Raw genomic sequence first — 19,529 nt, 5'->3', positions numbered from 1 at the left:
ATGGGCTGCAGTCACTCCTCCACCTGCAGTATAGATATACCCTTCATTTTGTTGGATACCTTAGGCCAAACTCAGTCCTGACAAATGGGGGAACCTCACCTCCTGATTTCTGTGGGAGTGACCTCTCAGGTTCTGGTCCAGAGCTAGGAATTGGCTGTGGTGTTTGGGGGGATGGTTGGCTAGAAGGTTTAGTGTAGGGCTCAAGTCAAGGGCTCAATAACTCCATCCACACAGAGAGCTAGGAAACTACTCCTTTGCAAAGGCCTTGATTCACTAGCATTTACGGAGGATAAAGTCCTCGGCCCAAATACTGAAGTTCTTACTCAATTGACACTCCCATTGCTTTTTTTTTTTTTTTTAACTTTTTGTTATTGTGGCTGAAAACCTGAATATTTTTGACGAATATGGAATTTTTTTCATGAAAAATTCCATTTTATAGAAAAGCCGTTTTTCATGGATAAAAGATTTTCATGAAAAATTTTAGACAATCTCCTGGTCCCAACCTCCTTTGCCTCCCTGCATAATCCCCTCCCCTTCCCCTTAGGTCCTAATCCTCAGGTCTTGTCCCCATTCTCCTCAGCAGATCACATGTGGTGCCTTCCTCTCCTTAGAGGAAGTGCCCTCTGATCTTTGGCATTTTTAATGGCCTCTTCTTAGATTCTCTCCAGTGGATCAGACCTGCGGATGGCACATGCACTGCTCCTTCCCATCAGCTCAAGCCTAGTTCCATCTCTTCCTTCGCTGCTTTTCATCACCCCCACTCCGCCCTTTCCTGTGAACTTGCTAATAGAGCTGAACAAATATATAATTTGATGAATTTAACCTTGCAATCTGTTTGAGTACATGAGCTACGTATTCATTTGTCATGGGTAGTCGCTCTGTTAAAGCTCAAGAACTCAAACACTAACAGGTCAAATATACACTCAAACTGAAAACCACTTGCATGTCTGAATGAATATTTGCAGACAGCTTTTCCCACTGTGCTCAGTTCTGCTTATCGGGAGTGGATGAGGGGCAGGACTTCTGCTTTTCAGGCATATGTGGCTTTTTTCTGCTCTTACCTTTTATCTGTTCCTGCTTCAGTTTCCATCCTGGTCCAGTCAGATAAACACAAGGTGGGGGGCAGAAAAACCTGACAAAACAAAATAGCATCTTTGTTAAGTGATCAGTACGATAAGGGACTTCACCAAGAAGGGTTGTTTCTTTGTATGATTGTGAATCCAGAGTCTTCTTCATTGCTTAACCAAGTGAGAGATGCTTAGCCATGACCTGCTTTGGGGTCACTAATGCCACCATATACCTGGAGCAGGTCTAGGGTACAGATCAAGTACTCTGAATTGCTATCTCTGTAGTGACAGTTGGATGGAGCCCAGTACTGCAGTGTATTAGTCTGGCAAGCAGCTTAGTTTGAAAACACTGCAAGACAGTTATAAAAATTAGAAGAGCTACATCAGCTAGGGCAAAAATCTTAGCTCATCTGTTAGTTAGCTCATCTGTTGTTTTGCCACCCAGGACGTGTTTTCACAGGAGATGCACCCACAAAAATGTTGATGCCTGCATCGCAACCATATTTGCACATGCAGATATGTGCAAAGTGCGCAGTCATGCCATCTGCATGACCAATGGTGGGTCTTTGCAGGCACAGAATCATAGAAATGTAGGTCTGGAAGGTGCCTCAAGAGGTGGCCTGTCCATTTCCCGGCGCCAGGAATACGCAGGATGACGTATACTTAGACCATCCTGGACAGGTGTTGGGGCCACGATGGGAGGAAGCTCAGTGCACTCGTTATTCCTGTCTCTCTTTGGCCTAAACAGTCTGCCATGTTGTGAACATCTCTCCATATGTTCTCGTGCGAGCCCCCCCCCCACCCAGGGTTCCTCCAGCAGGGATGGATGCGGTTGCACAATTAAACCTGTTTCTGGCTTTAAGCCTCTGGTGACATGCAGACCTATCAGGTTGTAACGGTTTTACATGTCTTGGTGTGTGAAGACACAGAGCATGTCCCTAACTTGAAACACCTGAGGAGGATGTGAAGGCAGCAGCTGTTCAACCATGTAGAGTGCCCTTAGCAAGGGGTCAGCATGAGTTAGGTCATGCTGAGGCAGTTCTTTTAGTTTCTCCTTGCATGACAAACCAACCACATCCAGTACCCTGCGCAGCACCGAAGAGATGAGACTGCCTCTCGCCACAATGTCCATCCCCCCTGCCCCCCGATGCCCGCATGCGCAGCCACATCTATCAGGTGCTCTGTTATTGGAACATGCCAGCCCTACCCAAGGGCAGATGGCTGAGAGGGTGCATAGGGAAAGCTGACTTCAGATCTTCCCTCCTTGAGTTAAGGGAGAATTTGTCATAGAGAATTTTTCAGCTTGGAATGTGGAAGTTTCAGCAGGTTGAGAACACAGTTTGTATTCACAGCCAGCTCCTGAGACCAGTGCAAACAAATCTATAGCCAAAGTTTTGGAAACACATTTTCCTGTGTTTTATTTGGGTTTCCACTGTCTTTGCATTCATGTGAATGGTGCAGATTCATCCCATATTGATACTGTGTAAAACGTTAGCAATGAAAACACAAGTCCGGGCTGGTTCCATATTTCTGGGTCCTAATCTTCTTGGATAGGTGTTTATTTAAACAAGTTAGCTACAGTATAGGACCCTGAATTCCCATATCCAGGAAAAATAGCACTAGCTTATTTAAACTTTAACCTAGAAGCTCTGTGCCAGCTCATAATCACTTTTTAGATTTCGCTTCTGTTTTCCTTGCCAAACCCACAAAAATCTGCTTCCCAGCATCCTTTGCACCACGCCTCAACCAGGGTGCGCCAGGGCTATGTCTTTGGTTAGCCCCAGTGACGCAGCAGCTCCACTCACTGGCTCAGTGCCCCAAGAGGATAACAATCTCAGGGCTGTTTGAAATGAGCCTGAACCAAAATCCCAGATCCAAACACCCATAAACTCTGGCGAAGGCTGGATCCGGATCTGCATTTTGCAGCTGGCTGCAATCTCTAAAGCGGATCAAAGGATCAGAGCTCACAGCCGCCCTCTGGGGAAGGTTGGATCTCAACTCTACAGCCAGAGTCCACCTCTGTGAAAAGTATCTTCCATTGATCCAGTGACAGGAGAGGGAGGGAAAAAAGCAAAACCCCACCCTCAGTACAATCGGGTCTCTCTCAACCTCCTACGGAGAGATGACATGACTAGAGGGGAGAGAAAAGCATGAGAGTGAAGTGCAGAGGAAAGGAGAGAATGGCAAAGCTGAAAGAAGGAAGGAATCTAACTGACCTAGACAATGACTGTTAAACAAAGTGAGGATGGGCTGCAGCAAAGACTGATTGTTGAGGGCACTCCAGCGAGCTGCGTGAGGGAGGTGAAATGGCCAGTGGTGTCCCACAGGGGTCAGTGTTCAGCCTTTCCCACCATTTCATTAATCCAGGACAGAGTGTTCGGGGCAGGGACTGCCTTTTTGTTATCTGTCTGGGCAGTGCCTAGCACAGGGGGCCTTGATCGGGACGCCTCGATGCTACCATCATAATCATCATGAATGACTGTATTATTCTGAGGCTGTGTGAAGGTTGAAAGGTGACTATAATGGGTTATGTTAGCTCACCTGCTTCATCAGACTAGATAACGAAACCCTAGGGAGTTTGAAAGGGAGTTGTAAGAGTCTGGTTTTTGGAAGGTGATATCTAAAGGCAGGGCTGTATAAGAAGCCAGGCAAATCTCCTACCTTTTTTCACTGCCGTATGATTTCTGTGCGACTTTTGCATGCAGTATAAGCACAGTCTGGTCAGCTGGGAGCTGCAGATATCTACGCACTCCATCCCGGAGAAGGTCAAGTTGATCTGGATTGGATCTAAAAGAGAGTCCCGAGTAGTACCCTAGCAAAGGGGACACAACGCTTGGCTTCCTACCATCCCCCTACTGCTTGTTACCGTCCCGGACCCAGAGCCACCCTGAGGAGTATTTAACATGAAGACAGCCAGCACAGGCACCTTGCCTGTAGGTAGTAGCCTTCTGTCCCTTATTCCCCTGCACTCCAGCATGCCTGCTCTGCACCGGACCTTGACAATAGAACCAATTATAGCCAGGTGCTGCAAACCCCACTCTGCTTACTGCACCGGTATGATACTGCATATAACACCACCAGGAACAGTCACAGGTCTGAGATACCCCCTTCCCTGCATCAGTATCTGCAATCAAGGCGTCTGGTGCTTCTCTCTGTAAGAGCTGCTGTTTTAATAATACTTCCCAGCAGGGGTCCAGTTTAATGATGCGAACTAGGACAAGAGGAATCCTGTTAGAATTCACTGGGAATGGGAAAGTTTCTAAGCTGCTGTAAGACAAGTGCTATCCTTAAAATTGTTTGGTTAGTTTACCCGCTACTTTCTCCAGCCTTCAGTAAAAGACAGACAGGGAAAGCTTACCTTACAGCTTGGAAACATTCCCATTGCTTCCTAATGAGAAAGTGCATCCTTTCACTCCTCCTCTCAGTCCCAGGTTATAAAGATAGTGACATTCTGATGATGTTCTTGTCTCCTATACATGGCCCTTAACGACACCAGGGCCAGCTTCTCAGACGCCCTGCATCTTGTGCAGTCACATGCTACTGAACTGGAGTGGTGGCATTTTACACTCAGTTTCCATTTCCTGTGCACTGGTGTAAATGAATGCACATGGTGCTGGGCAATGGGAAATCAGGTAATGTTATCTATAGTGATCCCCTTCTCCTTGTAACTGACAATAATTACAGTCTCATTTATACCGCGCTGGAGTTTTCCACCATCTGACGTACTATCTTTACATGCCTTCTGTTTAACGTGTATTTATTTTTATATCGCCCCTCAGTACATTATGAATGTTTATGGAAGCTAATAATGAGCATGGCTGGGGAGCTATTATTCTTGGGATCGGGAGCTGTTATTTTGTTACTGCCGGTGATTGTTCCGTGGAAATGTTCCCATTTTGCTTCACTGCGAACTAAAAACCAAGGGCCAGATTCTCAGCTGGTGGAAATTGGCATAGCTCCATTGACTTCAATGGAATTACCTATGCTGAGGATCTGGCCCTTAGACTTAAGTTATGTTTCTATTGACTGTAGGCAGATAAACCCAGTCTAAATCACACAGGGCCTTTGCTGTGTTGTGCTGGAACCTGACCACAGGATGCTTGTTTTAAAGGGACGTCAGGCATAGAGAAGCTGGAAAGTTAAGTAGTTTATGGACACGGTGGAGATGTACTGTACTGCTGCCTCACCTTTGCAGGAAGTGAAATTCACCCCATGCAGAGCACTAGCACAGCGCCTGCAAAACTTTCCACAAAACCATCAAAGTATGGTTTAGGTGGATGCATGGGCCTTGCGCTTCAATTGGGCAATATGCTACTTCTTTAATGGAAGGAAACCTGCGAGGGAGGAAGTAGAAGCTGTTTGGACAGGCCTCTTCTCATTCCCACACTTAGGGAAGACACTTCTTTGGTGTAGGGCAGTCAGTGAAGCCAATGAAAATGTACCCATCATCTTAGGGCCACACTAGCCAAATATGGCAAGGACATCACTTAAACTGAGCTCACTTGTTTCTTGGCTCCATGTCCAGTGACACACACACACACACACACACACACACACACACACACACTCACTCACAGGGTGTTCATACACACAGGACCAGTCACCACCTGGACATCTTTGGCTTGCTCGTGATTGATAAACCTATATGAAAACTGGATGGAAATTGGTCTCCAGCCTCTGGCATGGGGCCCCCCCTTCACTGCTGGGGTCATACCTGATGTTAGTTCCCTCAGAGAGATGGTGGCCTCATGATGGAGGCTCAGAACTATCAGCTGTGATTAAAAACATACGTCTCCCCCGTGGCTTCCTAGTGTAAAGAGCTTCTTCTCACTGCTCAAACTTTCAAGCTGCACAGCTGTGAAAAATGGGGAAGTTTGCCTTTAAAAACACAAAAGAACCTTAGATGTAAAAAGGATGAGTGGAAGCTAGAAGCTCCAAATCGCAGCCGCATACACAATGTTGTATCACTGGTGAGACAATGCCAGGTCACGGGCAGCCCTTGGTGATTTGCTCAAAGGACAATCTGGCCATTGGAGACTCAGGCCTGCATCTGCCACGGCACAGGGAAAATCCTGCAATATAGACTCAACTCAGTTTTCACTGAAAAAATAATCATCCCAGCTCTCAAATACACGTCACACTAGCCAGAAACTGCAAGGAGCAAAGAACATAAAATACAAACGGTTTGGGAGCAACTACAAATCTGATCCCGTCCCAGGATTCCAGGCCAGCTTAAACTGATCTTCTGATGGACTCAAAATAATGTGGCACCTGGACTTCTTAGAAAAACTGAAAGAGAAACAGCAGCAAATAATCTTCACCTCAGTGACACCTGAGAAATCCTTTAAGACATTTCACCTGCCAATGCTTCACTTTTCAGTAAAGTGCAAACCTGCTGGAAAAGGGCAGCACCCTTAACAGCTTCTAGTAACAATCCTATGCGACGGCTCCTCAAGCTTGGGGCCCCTCGTACAAAGATTCATTGTCTGGTACTACGTTGCTGATGGCTTTGTCTTCAGAGTATCCTGGAGACTAGAACAGGCAACGGCGTTGACATGGCAGACATGTCCAGCACAAGAACGTAACAACCTAGAATCTTCTTGATCTGCAGCTGTCCTCCCATAATCATTGGCTGCATTTTCACCACTGTTTTCCCTGGTTTTTAGATGGATGCTCTTGATCCCCTGCTCTTCTTGTTTACAGTGTCTTCCATACAGACACTAAGCTCTCCAATGTGTGACTCAGATCCTCAGCTGGTGTAAACTGGCAGAGCTCCATTTAAGTCAATATGGGGATGCTGATTTATAGAGCTGATGATCTGGCCTTGGGTCACCTGATAACATTAGCTGCTGCTTTGTATCTGAGAAGTGAGGGGTTTATGGCTGCTGAGTCTATTTATAATTACTGAGTATGAACTGTAACTGATTTTCACTGGCAACCAGATGTGTTGTTTTTACTGATGAGACCGATACATGGGCTACAATTGTTAGCGCAAAGGCAGTGGGTGCTTTATTTTGTGGTCAGTGACAGTTCTCCGCAGACAACTTCACTTCATTATTTACTGCCGGTCACCAATTAGCTTCTTTGCCAGAGCCCAGTGCCAGTACTATTCATCAGATGTTTTTTGAAACATTTAAAGATGTTTGCTTCTGATCCAATTGTAGAATTTTGTCCACAACTTTGTCCCTGACTACCAATCAACACACTCCATTACATTAATATTAAGTATTTAATTCTGGCACATGACTTAATTCAATCCTTTATATCTATTTAATGGTTTATACCCAGGCCTGGTCAAAGCTAACTAATACGGAAGCGAGCTAGCGAATTGACATAACATTGGCATCCAATCCATGTCATCATATGCCTCATTTGTAATGCTGAAAAACCATACTGCAATGTGCAGTTTGAGCGTCAATTTGTCTTTGCAAGTATTTTCCTCATTTAACCCTGCAAAAGAAAGGCCTGCCCCAGTGAAGATCATTCTTTGCCCCTTGGGATAGAACTGCACCCAGTTTTGGCTAGGAAACATCTTGAAATGTACTGCACGCCAAGGGTCTGTGTCATTGGGCAGTGACTCTCAATCTTTCCAGACTACTGTATCCCTTTCAGGAGTCTGATTTGTCTTGCATACCCACAAGTTTCACCTCACTTAAAAACTACTTGCTTACAAAATCAGACATAAAAATACAAAAGTGTCACAGCACACTATTACTGAAAAATTGCTGACTTTCTCCTATATAATTATAAAATAAATCATAAATGATAAAATCAATTGGAATAAAATATTGTGCTTACATTTCAGTGTCTAGTATCTAGAGCAATAAAAACAAGTCATTGTCTGTAGGAAATTTTAGTTTGCACTAACTGCCCTAGTGCTTTTTATGTAAAACTAGGCAAATATCTAGAGGAGTTGATGTACCCCCTGGAAGACCTCTGTGTACCCCCAGGGGTACATGTACCCCTGGTTGAGAACCACTGTCATAGGGCATGACCACCAAACCACCAAACATGGTGCTGACGGTACTTTCTGACTCCGTTTCTTTCCTCAAGGTGGGTCTCCTCAGCTCTCCATACACTGTGCTGGAGATGCATCTTACCTCTCTGGCTAAGTCACAAACAAAACTTATACTCTTCTAGGGTGGCACAAACATGAACTAAAAAGAAAAGGAGTACTTGTGGCACCTTAGAGACTAACAAATTTATTAGAGCATAAGCTTTTGTGAGCTACAGTTCACTCATGAAGTGAGCTGTAGCTCACGAAAGCTTATGCTCTAATAAATTTGTTAGTCTCTAAGGTGCCACAAGTACTCCTTTTCTTTTTGCGAATACAGACTAACACGGCTGCTACTCTGAAACATGAACTAAAAAGGTTCTTCTACCCTTCATGGGCTTCTCTTCGGCCCACCCTCTGTGCCCTGTTCCCACCCCTTTCTTGGCTACCTTTCTGGCTCTGGGATAAAGCACTTAGACCCCAGGCTGGTTCCCCTGGAGTCCCCAACCTCCTAAATACCCTGGCTCAGGGCCTTTCAGAGGAGTTTGACCATATCCTGCAATTCCACTCTCAGACTGATCTCTCACTGACCTTCTATAAGGTCCAGGCGTCCACTAAGCTATCACCTGATCCTTCTTAGTTCCACCACCTCAGGCTGGGAAGCAGCTAATTAATTATGGTTACAAGCATGACTGGTTCTCCATTGCCCTGCACCTTGTATATTCATTTATGCCAGTGCAAATGAGTGAAGAGTAGATGAAATCGTTGCTATTTCCATTTGATAGCATTGTATACTCACTTTGCACTGGTGCAAATGAAAACAAGGAGAATTAGGCCCAAAGGCTCTGATTTTTTATTTATTTATTTTTTTCAGAGTCTCAGCCTGACCTTCAGTACTGTGGGTAGACTTGCGGGTCCCAGTTCAACTCTCAGCTGTGACAATGTGCATGGTTCATTCACAAAGAGTCTAGCCCCAAATGAAGGACTCTGCTGATGGGTTCAGCTGGCTCTAGTGTTGGACCACCAGCACTGAAGCTCTTCAAGTTTTCTATCCATGTGGTTCTGTGTCTGCCTAAGCTTTGATCAGAGACCAACTTCAGAGGTACACATTCTTCCTTGATTAAGGTCAAAAAGGATTGTCTGGACATGGAGGCAAATGCTGAAGAAACAACAACAAAGGGGAGTATTATTCTCTGGAGCTATCTTGATTTAAGAGGAAGGAGCTGCTTCAGAGACAAAGGCTAGATTTGTGCAGCATAAATCAGGGGGGAAAAACATGCTGCTCTGATTTCTGTTTAGCCCTTTTTACTTTTCTGTCTCAAAACACTTAAGCCGCAGAAGAGGCAAAGCTCCCATCAGTCATCCCCTCCCCTCCAGAGCTGCAGGATTCTGTTTTCACACAGTTCCCATTCACCAGCATAGGGATCAGATAGCTCCAGATTTGCATTGTGAAACTGAATCATTGCCAGAGTTTGTTGGGAGGAAGGGAACTGGGGGTCTGTAAACCCTTTGTAGAGGTGGATTCCGCTTTGGGAGAGTCCCTGAAATGCCAATGGCAGGTGGAGGTAGAAAGGAAGGTTGTGACCAAGGCCAACAGCTAACTATAAAAATAACCAAGGCAATTACAGAATAGGGAACAGCTACAAGATGAGTAGGGGGTAGCAGCAGGGAGTACTGCATTCAGAGGGCTATTGAATGTGATGTTATTTAACATTTGCAAACAGAACCACGGGTATGTGGGTGATTGCACAGGGCTTACTGAAGTGCATAGTGGGATAATTGTCCATGTGTGGTTATTTACTGCACAGGACTGGCAAAGCAGTTATATGCCAGATACAGACAAGCAGATTTTCTCCAACTGTGCGGATCTGATATTTGACAATGGAGTCTGAGAATCAGCTACAATGATCACTTGGGAAACTAAGGTGCTATCCCTCTGTCTTTTCTCTGCAGTCATTGCTGTCTAAACATTTGAACTAAATTGTTTCAGTGACGCACTTTTAAACAGTGTTCACCATTCTGAATGCCATGGCGACCACCCAGAGTTCATCATCTGGTTTAAATTTACCTCGTGAAAGTCAAAGGGCCTTTGCCAGAGGAGCTTAACAGACCTGCTCTGCAGTTTTCTGGCATCTACTAACTGTTATGGGTTATAGGGAATTATTCATGCTGTATGACATTTATTATATGGACTTCTTAAAATGCTTTGATTACAGTATTATGTTATTACAGCATCATGTTTACAGTGCTGCAAGGGCTGGGTTCTTGGAGCTCTTTCTAAAACCCCCTTTTCTAGCTGGGAATCAAATGTCTTTGCACAGAATGAGGTATTGTTTGGAAGCAAAATAATGTAGAGGATTTCTCCCCCAAAGACCTTTTTCTGGTTGCTGATGTTTGTAACCCCCCTGCTCCCAAATATAGGATGTACAGTACTCAGGCTAGCACTGCTTGCCCCTTGAAATAGATACCATCTTTTTCAAAATGACTCTGGAAAGGGCTAAATTGGAATTTATTATCAGATGTGGTTTGAGCTGTGACAAGGAACTAGAGTTGTCAACATTGTATTTCAAAAATAAGGGTCTGTTTTCTTAGTATCCCTTTCTTACCCCTCCTCCTGATATTTATTATTAATAAATTATTAATAATGAACAGTACTCACCTACATTCATTTCTTGCTGCTTTTTGCAGCACTCAGCAACTCCTGATCTTCTTGTACGGAGATGAAAAAATAAGGGACTGTTGGCAACCCTACTAGGAACTGAAGTTTATAGGTAGCAATAAACTATTGGGTAACTAACGATCTGCTCCATGACACCATACCAATCAATACTTTTTATTGGTTCCACAGTTCAAATGGGCCCTTCTTCCTTTCCTTCTCCCACCTCTCCCCACTAGATAAGGTGATACCATACATTTGCCATGCACATACTGTCTTGAAGCTCACCTTCCATTTTATACTTACATGCAAGCGGGTTCTTGTGCTAGCTGCTATCACAGACATGACTCCTAGATTTATATTATGCATATAAAGGTTGTTGTTTTTTAATTAAACAAAACAAAGGCACACATTCAGCTCAGACATCACTCCTGATGCCTAACCTTCCCTGCCATTAAATCACATGCCCCCTAGTGATTCAGCAAGAATTGCAATTTATTGTTTAATAAGCATTCCCGTCAGGAATGTGTTTCAGCTGTGCCCCAACATAGCCTTCCACTTGTGGGGGCAAATCAGGTATCTGTCCTACAACTCATATTCGTACCCACAATTGATGGCAGGTGCAGAAAAATATAGGTGCAGTTTTACAGGCACAAATTGTACTTGCTGGGTCTTAGAAATTGTTATTGTTTGTCCGTAACCATAGCAGTAATGTTTATATGTGCTGTCTATGTACATTAACAGATTTAACATTCACTCATTTCTGCTAAGGTAATGATCCAGTTATTCTGGTCTCTCTGTAACTAAAGTAGAAGTCTATGAAGATCAAAATGTGTTCCACACGTTTAGGGCCTAATTCTTCAAGCCTTTAGTCATGGACATCTACTCGTGAGAAAGATTTGCAGGGCTGGGTCCTTAGATTATATTTTCACCTTCTCCCAGTTGAAGGAATTGATTGTTTTGCTTCTCTGCCTTCTGAATCCAGTTATTATAATTATTATAGTTATGGAAACTGAATGACTCAGTAAAAAGAAACCCATTTTACATGTCCATGTTACGCCTTTTACTGAGTGTTTGCGATAGCTGCCGACTGCATTGCTCCTTTGTATGGCATCAATGCTATATTTTGTGTGAATGGAAAAGTCATTAGAAATCACGTTGATGGGAAACCTGCAGTAACTGGGAGCCCTAACTTTTCAATACCTCTTTTAATTCAGAAGAAGCAGACCTTGATGTGTTGTGTGTGCATGTGTATTTATAAATGATATATTTTGGTTGCTTCACCCACAAATGAAATTACAGCCTTTTCTGAGGTTGAAGAATGTACTGCCCAGATACAGCAGCACCAACATTACACAACAGTTGAGAATAGGGAGTGAAAAAAATGTTGCCACTTGAAATTCACCAGGGAACTTAGGTCAGCCAGGGGGTTAATTACCCAAGGCAGAATGTAGCCAGTTACTTAAGTCATATACCACCTGTCCAGTGCTGAGGGGCTCATGAAAATCTACTGTAATACAATATTAACCTGTTTCCCTGAGCAGTGGAGGGAGGAACTAATCTAGTGAATTAGGCCAGATTCTCCACTGCCCTGCAACTCAGGCAGTTATTTACAGCAGTTCAAAATGTGTATAAAACGCAGCTAAATCAGAATGGTAATGGTTTACCTCCCCCTTTGCACTGGTGTAAATGATTGCATAAGGTGCAGGGCAATGGAGAATCTGACCCAATCTGTCTAACTGGTCAATGCCTAATTTCTCTGTCGCCAGAGATCCCAATATTGTATGTGAATTGATCTGTGCTGTGTCATGCAGAAGGTCGGGCCAGATGTTTGTAATGGTCAAGTCTGTCCTTAAAATCTATGAATCTATGACCTCCAAAACACTCTTGAATCCGCAAACATTGCCTACTGGGATCCCCAAGCTGCCAAGTCAATGCAATTTGTATATCTGGACAGGCACACTCACTCATTCTCCTCTGGGACCTTCATAGTTAAAGGGTTTTGCAAACACATGCCAATGCTGGAATAGGGAAGAAAAACAAAACTACTCCCAGGCTGTTTAAGCTGAGTGCCAATAAAGGCAGAACGGGTATGAATAATTTTTCAATTATATAAAGTTTGAATATGATGGACATTTTTTATGATTGAAATTTCCACTAGCACACACCTTTGCTTGACACCCTATTCTGTACATGCATGGACATGAAAAACTCAAGACATATTAAATGGATACATGATTATTAGCTGTCAAGGAAATTCCATACAATTAACCACATCACTATATAAAGTAGTGAAACTCTATAGCTATGAAAGTCCAGTTCATGTACTGGGCAACAAACTACTCTCAGAACCTTACACTTTAACTTGTGCCAAGTTTATTCCTGTTTAGATTTGTAGGAATCATGTGTACTTCAACATGCCTGAGTCCCTTCTTGTTTATACTCATGTAACTTCACTAACTTCAGTCGAGGCACTCCTGATTTACCTCAGCATGAATAAGAAGGAAGTCAGACTCAAATCTGGGCCAGATTCTGTGATAATCTAAATTCATTCAATGTAGCTATGCTGCTGTAAATCAGGAGTAACTCTTTACACCAATGGAGTTATAGCCAATTACAGCAGGTGGACCAGATTTGGACCTGATTCTCCTCTTATCCATGCTAGCGTAGATGAGGAGTAATGCCATTCAAGTCAATGAAGTAACACAACTGTATAACTGGTGTAAATGAGAGTGGGGGTCAGGCTCAATAACTGTTGATATGGTCCTGAATGCTGCAAATTTAAACAGGCACAAAAAACTCAGCACATTAGAGTTGTGGTATTTATACCAGCTGAAGCTTGGTGTCTATTTACAAATACAGAGAATATAAATGTGTGTCACACTACTGGATGATTAATTGTATGCAGTATATTTTATCTTTGAAATTACAGCTACAATTAAAATCCAAAGAAATCTTTTGTACATTTCCCACAGAAATAAACCAATGCTCTGAAACCAAGAAATAATTCTAAATGTGAACTACCAATGGGCTAATAATACATAACAGTAAGTGCACCACAGGTGTGGATACGTGCAGATGTGTATTGGTGTCTCTATGTTTAGATCTGCACCTGCTCTCTCTCTCTCTCTCTCTCTGTGTGTGTGTGTGTGTGAGCGTGTGTGTGTATTCGGTGAGTGTTAGCTCCAAATCCCAGCGTGTGGCATAGTTAGACGCTGCACTCTGTAGCGTTTTGTACAAGACAAGGGGAAACAAACCCCAGTTTGTTTAGGCAGCAGCGGCGAGCGTTTTCAATGAGCGCTCGCTGGGCACCCCGTGCAGATCCCTCTTCTCTCCAGCCTCTGTTAGTTTTTAAGGTGCCACCGGACTCCTTGTTGTTTTTGTGGATGCAGCCTAACAGGGCTACCCCCGGATACTTGTCTTCAGCCTCTGACGCTCACTCTCCCGCTCCCCACCTTTGGCTGTCAAGTCCATGTGGACTCTGGCTTCACCCCCAGCTCTGCGAGCGGGCAGGTGCGCGGCTGGGGCTGGGCAGCTATTTCCAGCCACGCTCTGTCCCAGACGGCGCCCGGCCACGCTGGGAAGCCGCGGATGAGCCCGGGCTGGAGCAGCCCGATGCCCGGGTGGGTGTGACCTGACCGGCTGGCCCCCCGCCCTGTGCCAGCCCCTCTCCCCGCAGCAGCCCCGCTCGCTGCTGTGTCAAAGGGGGAGGGGTCGGCTCCTTTCCCCGGGCCCCGCGCCCGCGATGCCGGATTAAATGCGGCTGACGTTGCCCCAGCCCCTCTCAGTCCCGGACAGGCAGCGGCTGGAGCGGGGTCTCCGGGCGCAGCACCCACCTGTACCAGCAGCACGGGGGTGTCCTCCGCCCGCCTTCCGCTCGGCTCCGCAGCCGCCCCTCCGCGCTCTCCAGCCGGCCGAGGTGAGTGAGGGGCTCCGGGGGCAGCAGGGCACCTGCAGGGCAATGCGCAGCGGTGGGCGCAGGGGCGCGGGGCTGCCCCTCGCCGGACCCGCGAACCCCATCCCCGCGGGGCGGTGACAGCTCCGCACCCGACCGGCTGGGCGGCGGGTCACCCCGTGGCGTTCGCTCTGCGCCCCAGCGGAGAATGGGGGGCGATCCCCGGTCCCCCCGGGGCTCCCCACCCAGTGCCCCCCGCCAGCCAGAGGGAGATGATCCTAAAACCCCTGCGGCTCTTCAATCCAGGGTCCCCTGAATGATCCTGAATCCCCAAGGAGCTCCCCACCTCAATGCCCCTTGCCAGCCAGAGGGGAATGATCTTGACTTCCCTAGGGACTCCCTCCCCCAATTCCCTTTGCCAGCCAGAGGGGAGCAATCCTGCTAGCGGCTCCCTGTGCCCAAAGTTCCCCACGCCTTTGGCCCCTTCCAGTGTGGAACCCTCCTTGCCCCCCAGGAGCTGCCCACTTCACGTGGCCCTGCCTCCTACTCCAGCCAGAAGGGAACAACTAGACTGTACGTTCTTCGGGGCAGCAACTGTCTTTTCGTTCTGTGTTTGTCCAGCACCTAGCACAAAGGGGGTCCTGGTCCATGTCTGGGACTCGCAGGTGCTACTACAAGGGTTCTCCATCTAGCATGTTCCCTACTGCCCCACTTCCCACCTCCCTGCTTGACAGGGCACACGAGCTGTCCATGTCTTTGCCCTGTTGGTAGGTGTTGGATGTAATGGACTGCGCTAAGAACCAGGCCGGGCACAGAGAGGATGGTGTGATGATGAGTTTTGTATAGCACGAGCAGCATAGTGGGCACTTGTGCATGGTGTTCATGGTGTCAGGGGAATGGTATGGGGGAGGGAATAGAGGTATATGTCTTAGGAAGAAAACTCGCTTTTAGCTCAGTCCTCTCCATTCCCCCACGTGTGCCTGCAAAATGTAGGAGCTGCTGTCTGCCTGATCAGAGACCCTAGCCGTTGCAACCTCTCTGCTCAGTCTAACAACCAGGAAAGCTGGAGAGTTTATAAAGAGTTAGTACAAGTTAATTCTCAGGGGAGCTGAGCCCCAAAATGGTGCTTGGAGGAGCAGAAGCTCTCAGGAGCCAAGACATGGCATGGTGCTCAGAGGGAGTGGGAGCTCACAGGGGCTGAGACTTGGCATGCCACTGGGAGGGTGCAGGAGCCCACGGAAGCCAAGCTCAAGGAGAGGCTCATAGGAAGCTGGAGCTCCCAGGAGCAAAGACCTGACATGGTGTTCAGAGGTAGCAGGAGCTCATGCGATCTGAGATCTAACACCATGGTCAAAAGGAGCAGGAGCTCCCAAGGGCCAGGTCTGGAGGCATCACCGAGAAGGGGTGAGAGGTGAGTTCCCAGGAGCCAAGTCCTGGCCCAGAGCTCAGGAGCAGAGTCCCAGCATCTCTCCTGCATTAAAAACTGCCTGAGTGAGAAGAAAGAAAAGATGCAAAGATCCAAAGAACGAAGTACCCGGTCAGTGGGAATACAGTGTGAAGGAAAACCAGAGAGAAGGAAGGAAGGGTCCAATGGGACATGACCTGCACAGATTTTGCTTGTTTCTCCTGAGACCTGGGCATACCCAGAATCAATTTTCTCCTCTGCCTCCCCACCCTATGCTCTCCACCCAGGTTCAGATCTAAACTGCAGCAGTCCAGAGCCCCCTCTTTCCTTCCTATGTGGAGTGCTCTGCGCTAGGGATGTGGTGCTGGAAATAACAAAGCATGCTCAAAAATCTGTATGTTGCAATTTAAGAATAATGTGGGGGACCCACTCTGTCTCTGAAAGACTTTTCAGCTCTTTTTATGTTCATATTGGAGATTATGCTCCAGTAAACTGTTCCCAGTTGTGTGGGTGACTGATCTTACACTATGACAGGTTTCAGAGTAGCAGCCGTGTTAGTCTGTATTCGCAAAAAGAAAAGGAGTACTTGTGGCACCTTAGAGACTAACAAATTTATTAGAGCATAAGCTTTCGCGAGCTACAGCTCATTGCATCCGATGAAGTGAGCTGTAGCTCACGAAAGCTTATGCTCTAATAAATTTGTTAGTCTCTAAGGTGCCACAAGTACTCCTTTTCTTTTTGATCTTACACTGTACATGTTCACCATCTGCCTATATTAGGAAGTTTCCTGCAGATACCATCCAGAATCTGATTTGACAATGAGGTATACAAACTGATATACATGCCTTGATGTAGCATACCAAGCATTAGAATGTCTGGATTGTCTAACAAGATATGCACATAATTGTGCTCTTAATTTGTTACTGCAGTCATAATGCAAACTGGATAATTGCATAGGCAGATGATAATTATTTATATTTGCATAAGCACGCAATCATGATAATTATGCAGGAAAATTAGGCATTCAGTTGTGTGCACATTTCACACAAGCAATTATGCAGCTAACTCATTTGGAAAATTAGACTGTTATACATTTGTAATATCTGTGCTAACATGCAATAATCTGAACTAAGCCAAATTAAGGAGATGTAGAAGATGAAGTTATTTGCTTTTTCCCATTGTGCAGGATGGAGCAAGGGCAGCATTTGTGATGGTGCAGGGAATCATTAGGGATTCATCAGGAGGCTAGCGTGCAAAGGAACACTGTAAATAAAGTGACATGGGGGAAGAGCTCCTGGTACTAATACAGGTTTACTTGGGCCACAGCTGCAAAGAAATGTATCAGTTTAATATTGAGAATATAAGGCCGATTCACGCACTAAGGAAGCCAGTGGGACTTCTGCCTCATTTGAGCCCCAATTGCATGTGGGCTAAAGTTGTTACACTAAAGTTCCCTGCAAAGCTTCTCCTCACTTTACAGAGCAGCCTTTGATATATTTTGTAATAATAATAAGAATTAATAATAGGCACTGAACATGTAGTTCAGAACTACCATTACAAATTGAATTTCAGAAACAGGTCCGAGTGGTCCATTCTGGGATGTCATTAGATTTGCCTTTGACTTGTGCAAAAACCCAGAGCAAAATCCTGCTCTCAGATCTACCTAGTAACTCTCAACTCTGATATTCTTGCATCCGATGAAGTGAGCTGTAGTTCACGAAAGCTTATGCTCAAATAAATTTGTTAGTCTCTAAGGTGCCACAAGTACTCCGTTTCTTTTTTTTCTCTCAGAGTATGGCTCAGTGAAGTGAATGGATCTTCTGCATCTGGAAGGCATGCAGAAGATCTTTGTATTTTTGGTAAAATGACACTTTGTGTCTAAGCAGCCAGGCGTTACTGCAGTCAGCTGGAAATGTTATTCAAACACTTTCATAAATTCCATGAAAAGGAAGAATTAAAAAACATTTAATCAGATTAGACAGGCTGGATCTTGGGAGTTGCCTTTAAAGATACTTTTGGAGCTAACTAGGCTGCACTTGCAGGCAGTTTGTGGTCCTAGATGGGGCTAGTGCTGTGATTGCTCCTAACGCACTATTTCCCTGGAGGTTTCCAGCAGAGGTTGAAGGTTTTCAAGGGAAGTCTTTGCTTAAATCGTTTAAAAGTTTCCAATAGGGGCTTCTTTGTTAGATTTCTGAACAATGAGTCTCCCTTGTCAAAACCCAGAAAAAAAATCATAAAATGAAATTTACAGATGTTTGAATGAACAGGGCTGAAACATATGAAGGACAAGGTGCAACATAGTGAGTGTGTGAGTGAATGACGGCCAGATGCTAATCTGCGTAATTAAGAGGGAAAAAATGTTTGCGAAAATAATTCAGTTGTGTTTTTAGAGGAACTTGTTGGACATCTGCTGTTTCCAGAGAAACTGACTAACCCCTTTATATCAAAAGTCAAACACAAGCATCACCTGGGAATGGTACAGGGCTGAGCTGCCCATCTGATGTGTTGACAGTAATAATTAACTAATGTAATAACTTTATCTCCACCTCTGGCCCATATGGTAGCAGCTGGAACATCTGGGTTCAATTCACTTAATGTGAACTTGCCCAGATTTTATTCAGAGCTGGCATAAGGATTTCATTCAGAGGTCAGTCACTGAAACCCAGCGTTCACACTTCTTTGTTACCTGCTGCTGGGGCTGGAAGAATTGGCCCTCTGTAGATATTTGCAACACAGACATAGCTTTCAGTGTTATGTAACATTTTTAGCAGTTAGAAGGTTCTTTTCCCTTTCCAGTCTTGGCAAGATAAGGTTCTAAATATAGCCCAGTTAAAACAGGGAATGGTATAGAAATGTGCATAGAATACACTACACAGGCTACATGGTTTTTTGTTTTTTTTGGGGGGGGGCAGAATAAAATTGTAGAGCATCTTGTTTCAGTTTTAACTTTAATAAGCTCACAATAAAATGACAAAATATTGTATTCCATCTCTAAATGCAATATTGTAGGAGCAGGCAAAAATCATGCTTCTGTTCTTGGGTTTCTATTTCCCTGGGGTCTGGTGAGCCTCTTCTGTCAAGCAGAGGTGTGTGTGATGGGAGAAAATTGCTAAAATGCCCCTATAAGTAGATACTTATATGGACCACTCTTTCCACAAGAAATTCAAGCACCTTATAATCTTGAATCCTTTTATCCTCATAATACCTCTCGCAAGATGGAGAAGTGCGATTACTCCAATATACAGATGGTAAACTGAGGCATAGAGATGCTGAGTGACTTGGCCAAGCTCACATGGGAAGTCTGTGGCAGAGCAGGGAATTGAATGCTGCTCTTCCAAGACTCAGGCTACTACTGGGCTGTCACTGGACTACCAAAGGACTCTTTCCCCTCTTCAGTGGTGGGATTTTGGTGTGCTTGATGAACCGTCTAAATCCATTAGTGGAGTACATTGGGCTTTCTTCCCCACCCCAAATAAATGTGTAGAATCTATCTATCTATCTATCATATTGCA

At 45.1% G+C, this 19,529-nt stretch overlaps 2 protein-coding genes across 2 annotated transcripts in view; one reads left to right on the top strand and one right to left on the bottom strand.

The window, feature by feature from the left end:
• The window catches only part of RBPJL (recombination signal binding protein for immunoglobulin kappa J region like), a 28,473-nt gene extending 12,977 nt beyond the window's left edge, over nt 1-15,496 (bottom strand). The window contains exons 1-4 of the mRNA XM_038370063.2: nt 15,325-15,496; nt 14,554-14,668; nt 3,729-3,854; nt 1,062-1,132 (exon numbers count right to left, since the gene is read on the bottom strand). Coding sequence (XP_038225991.1) covers nt 1,062-1,132; nt 3,729-3,854; nt 14,554-14,668; nt 15,325-15,496 — 484 coding nt within the window. The remainder of the gene's footprint in view (nt 1-1,061; nt 1,133-3,728; nt 3,855-14,553; nt 14,669-15,324) is intronic.
• MATN4 (matrilin 4) overlaps nt 14,499-19,529 on the top strand; it is a 31,216-nt gene continuing 26,185 nt past the window's right edge. Inside the window, exon 1 of the mRNA XM_038369692.2 lies at nt 14,499-14,636. The gene's annotated coding sequence lies outside the window, so the exon portion shown is untranslated. The remainder of the gene's footprint in view (nt 14,637-19,529) is intronic.

Source organism: Dermochelys coriacea, chromosome 13 (assembly GCF_009764565.3).
Source record: "Dermochelys coriacea isolate rDerCor1 chromosome 13, rDerCor1.pri.v4, whole genome shotgun sequence".
In the NCBI taxonomy this organism is placed as follows: domain Eukaryota; kingdom Metazoa; phylum Chordata; order Testudines; family Dermochelyidae; genus Dermochelys; species Dermochelys coriacea.
Note: the sequence above shows the minus strand (reverse complement) of the source record. Positions and strands in the feature narration are given on the sequence as shown.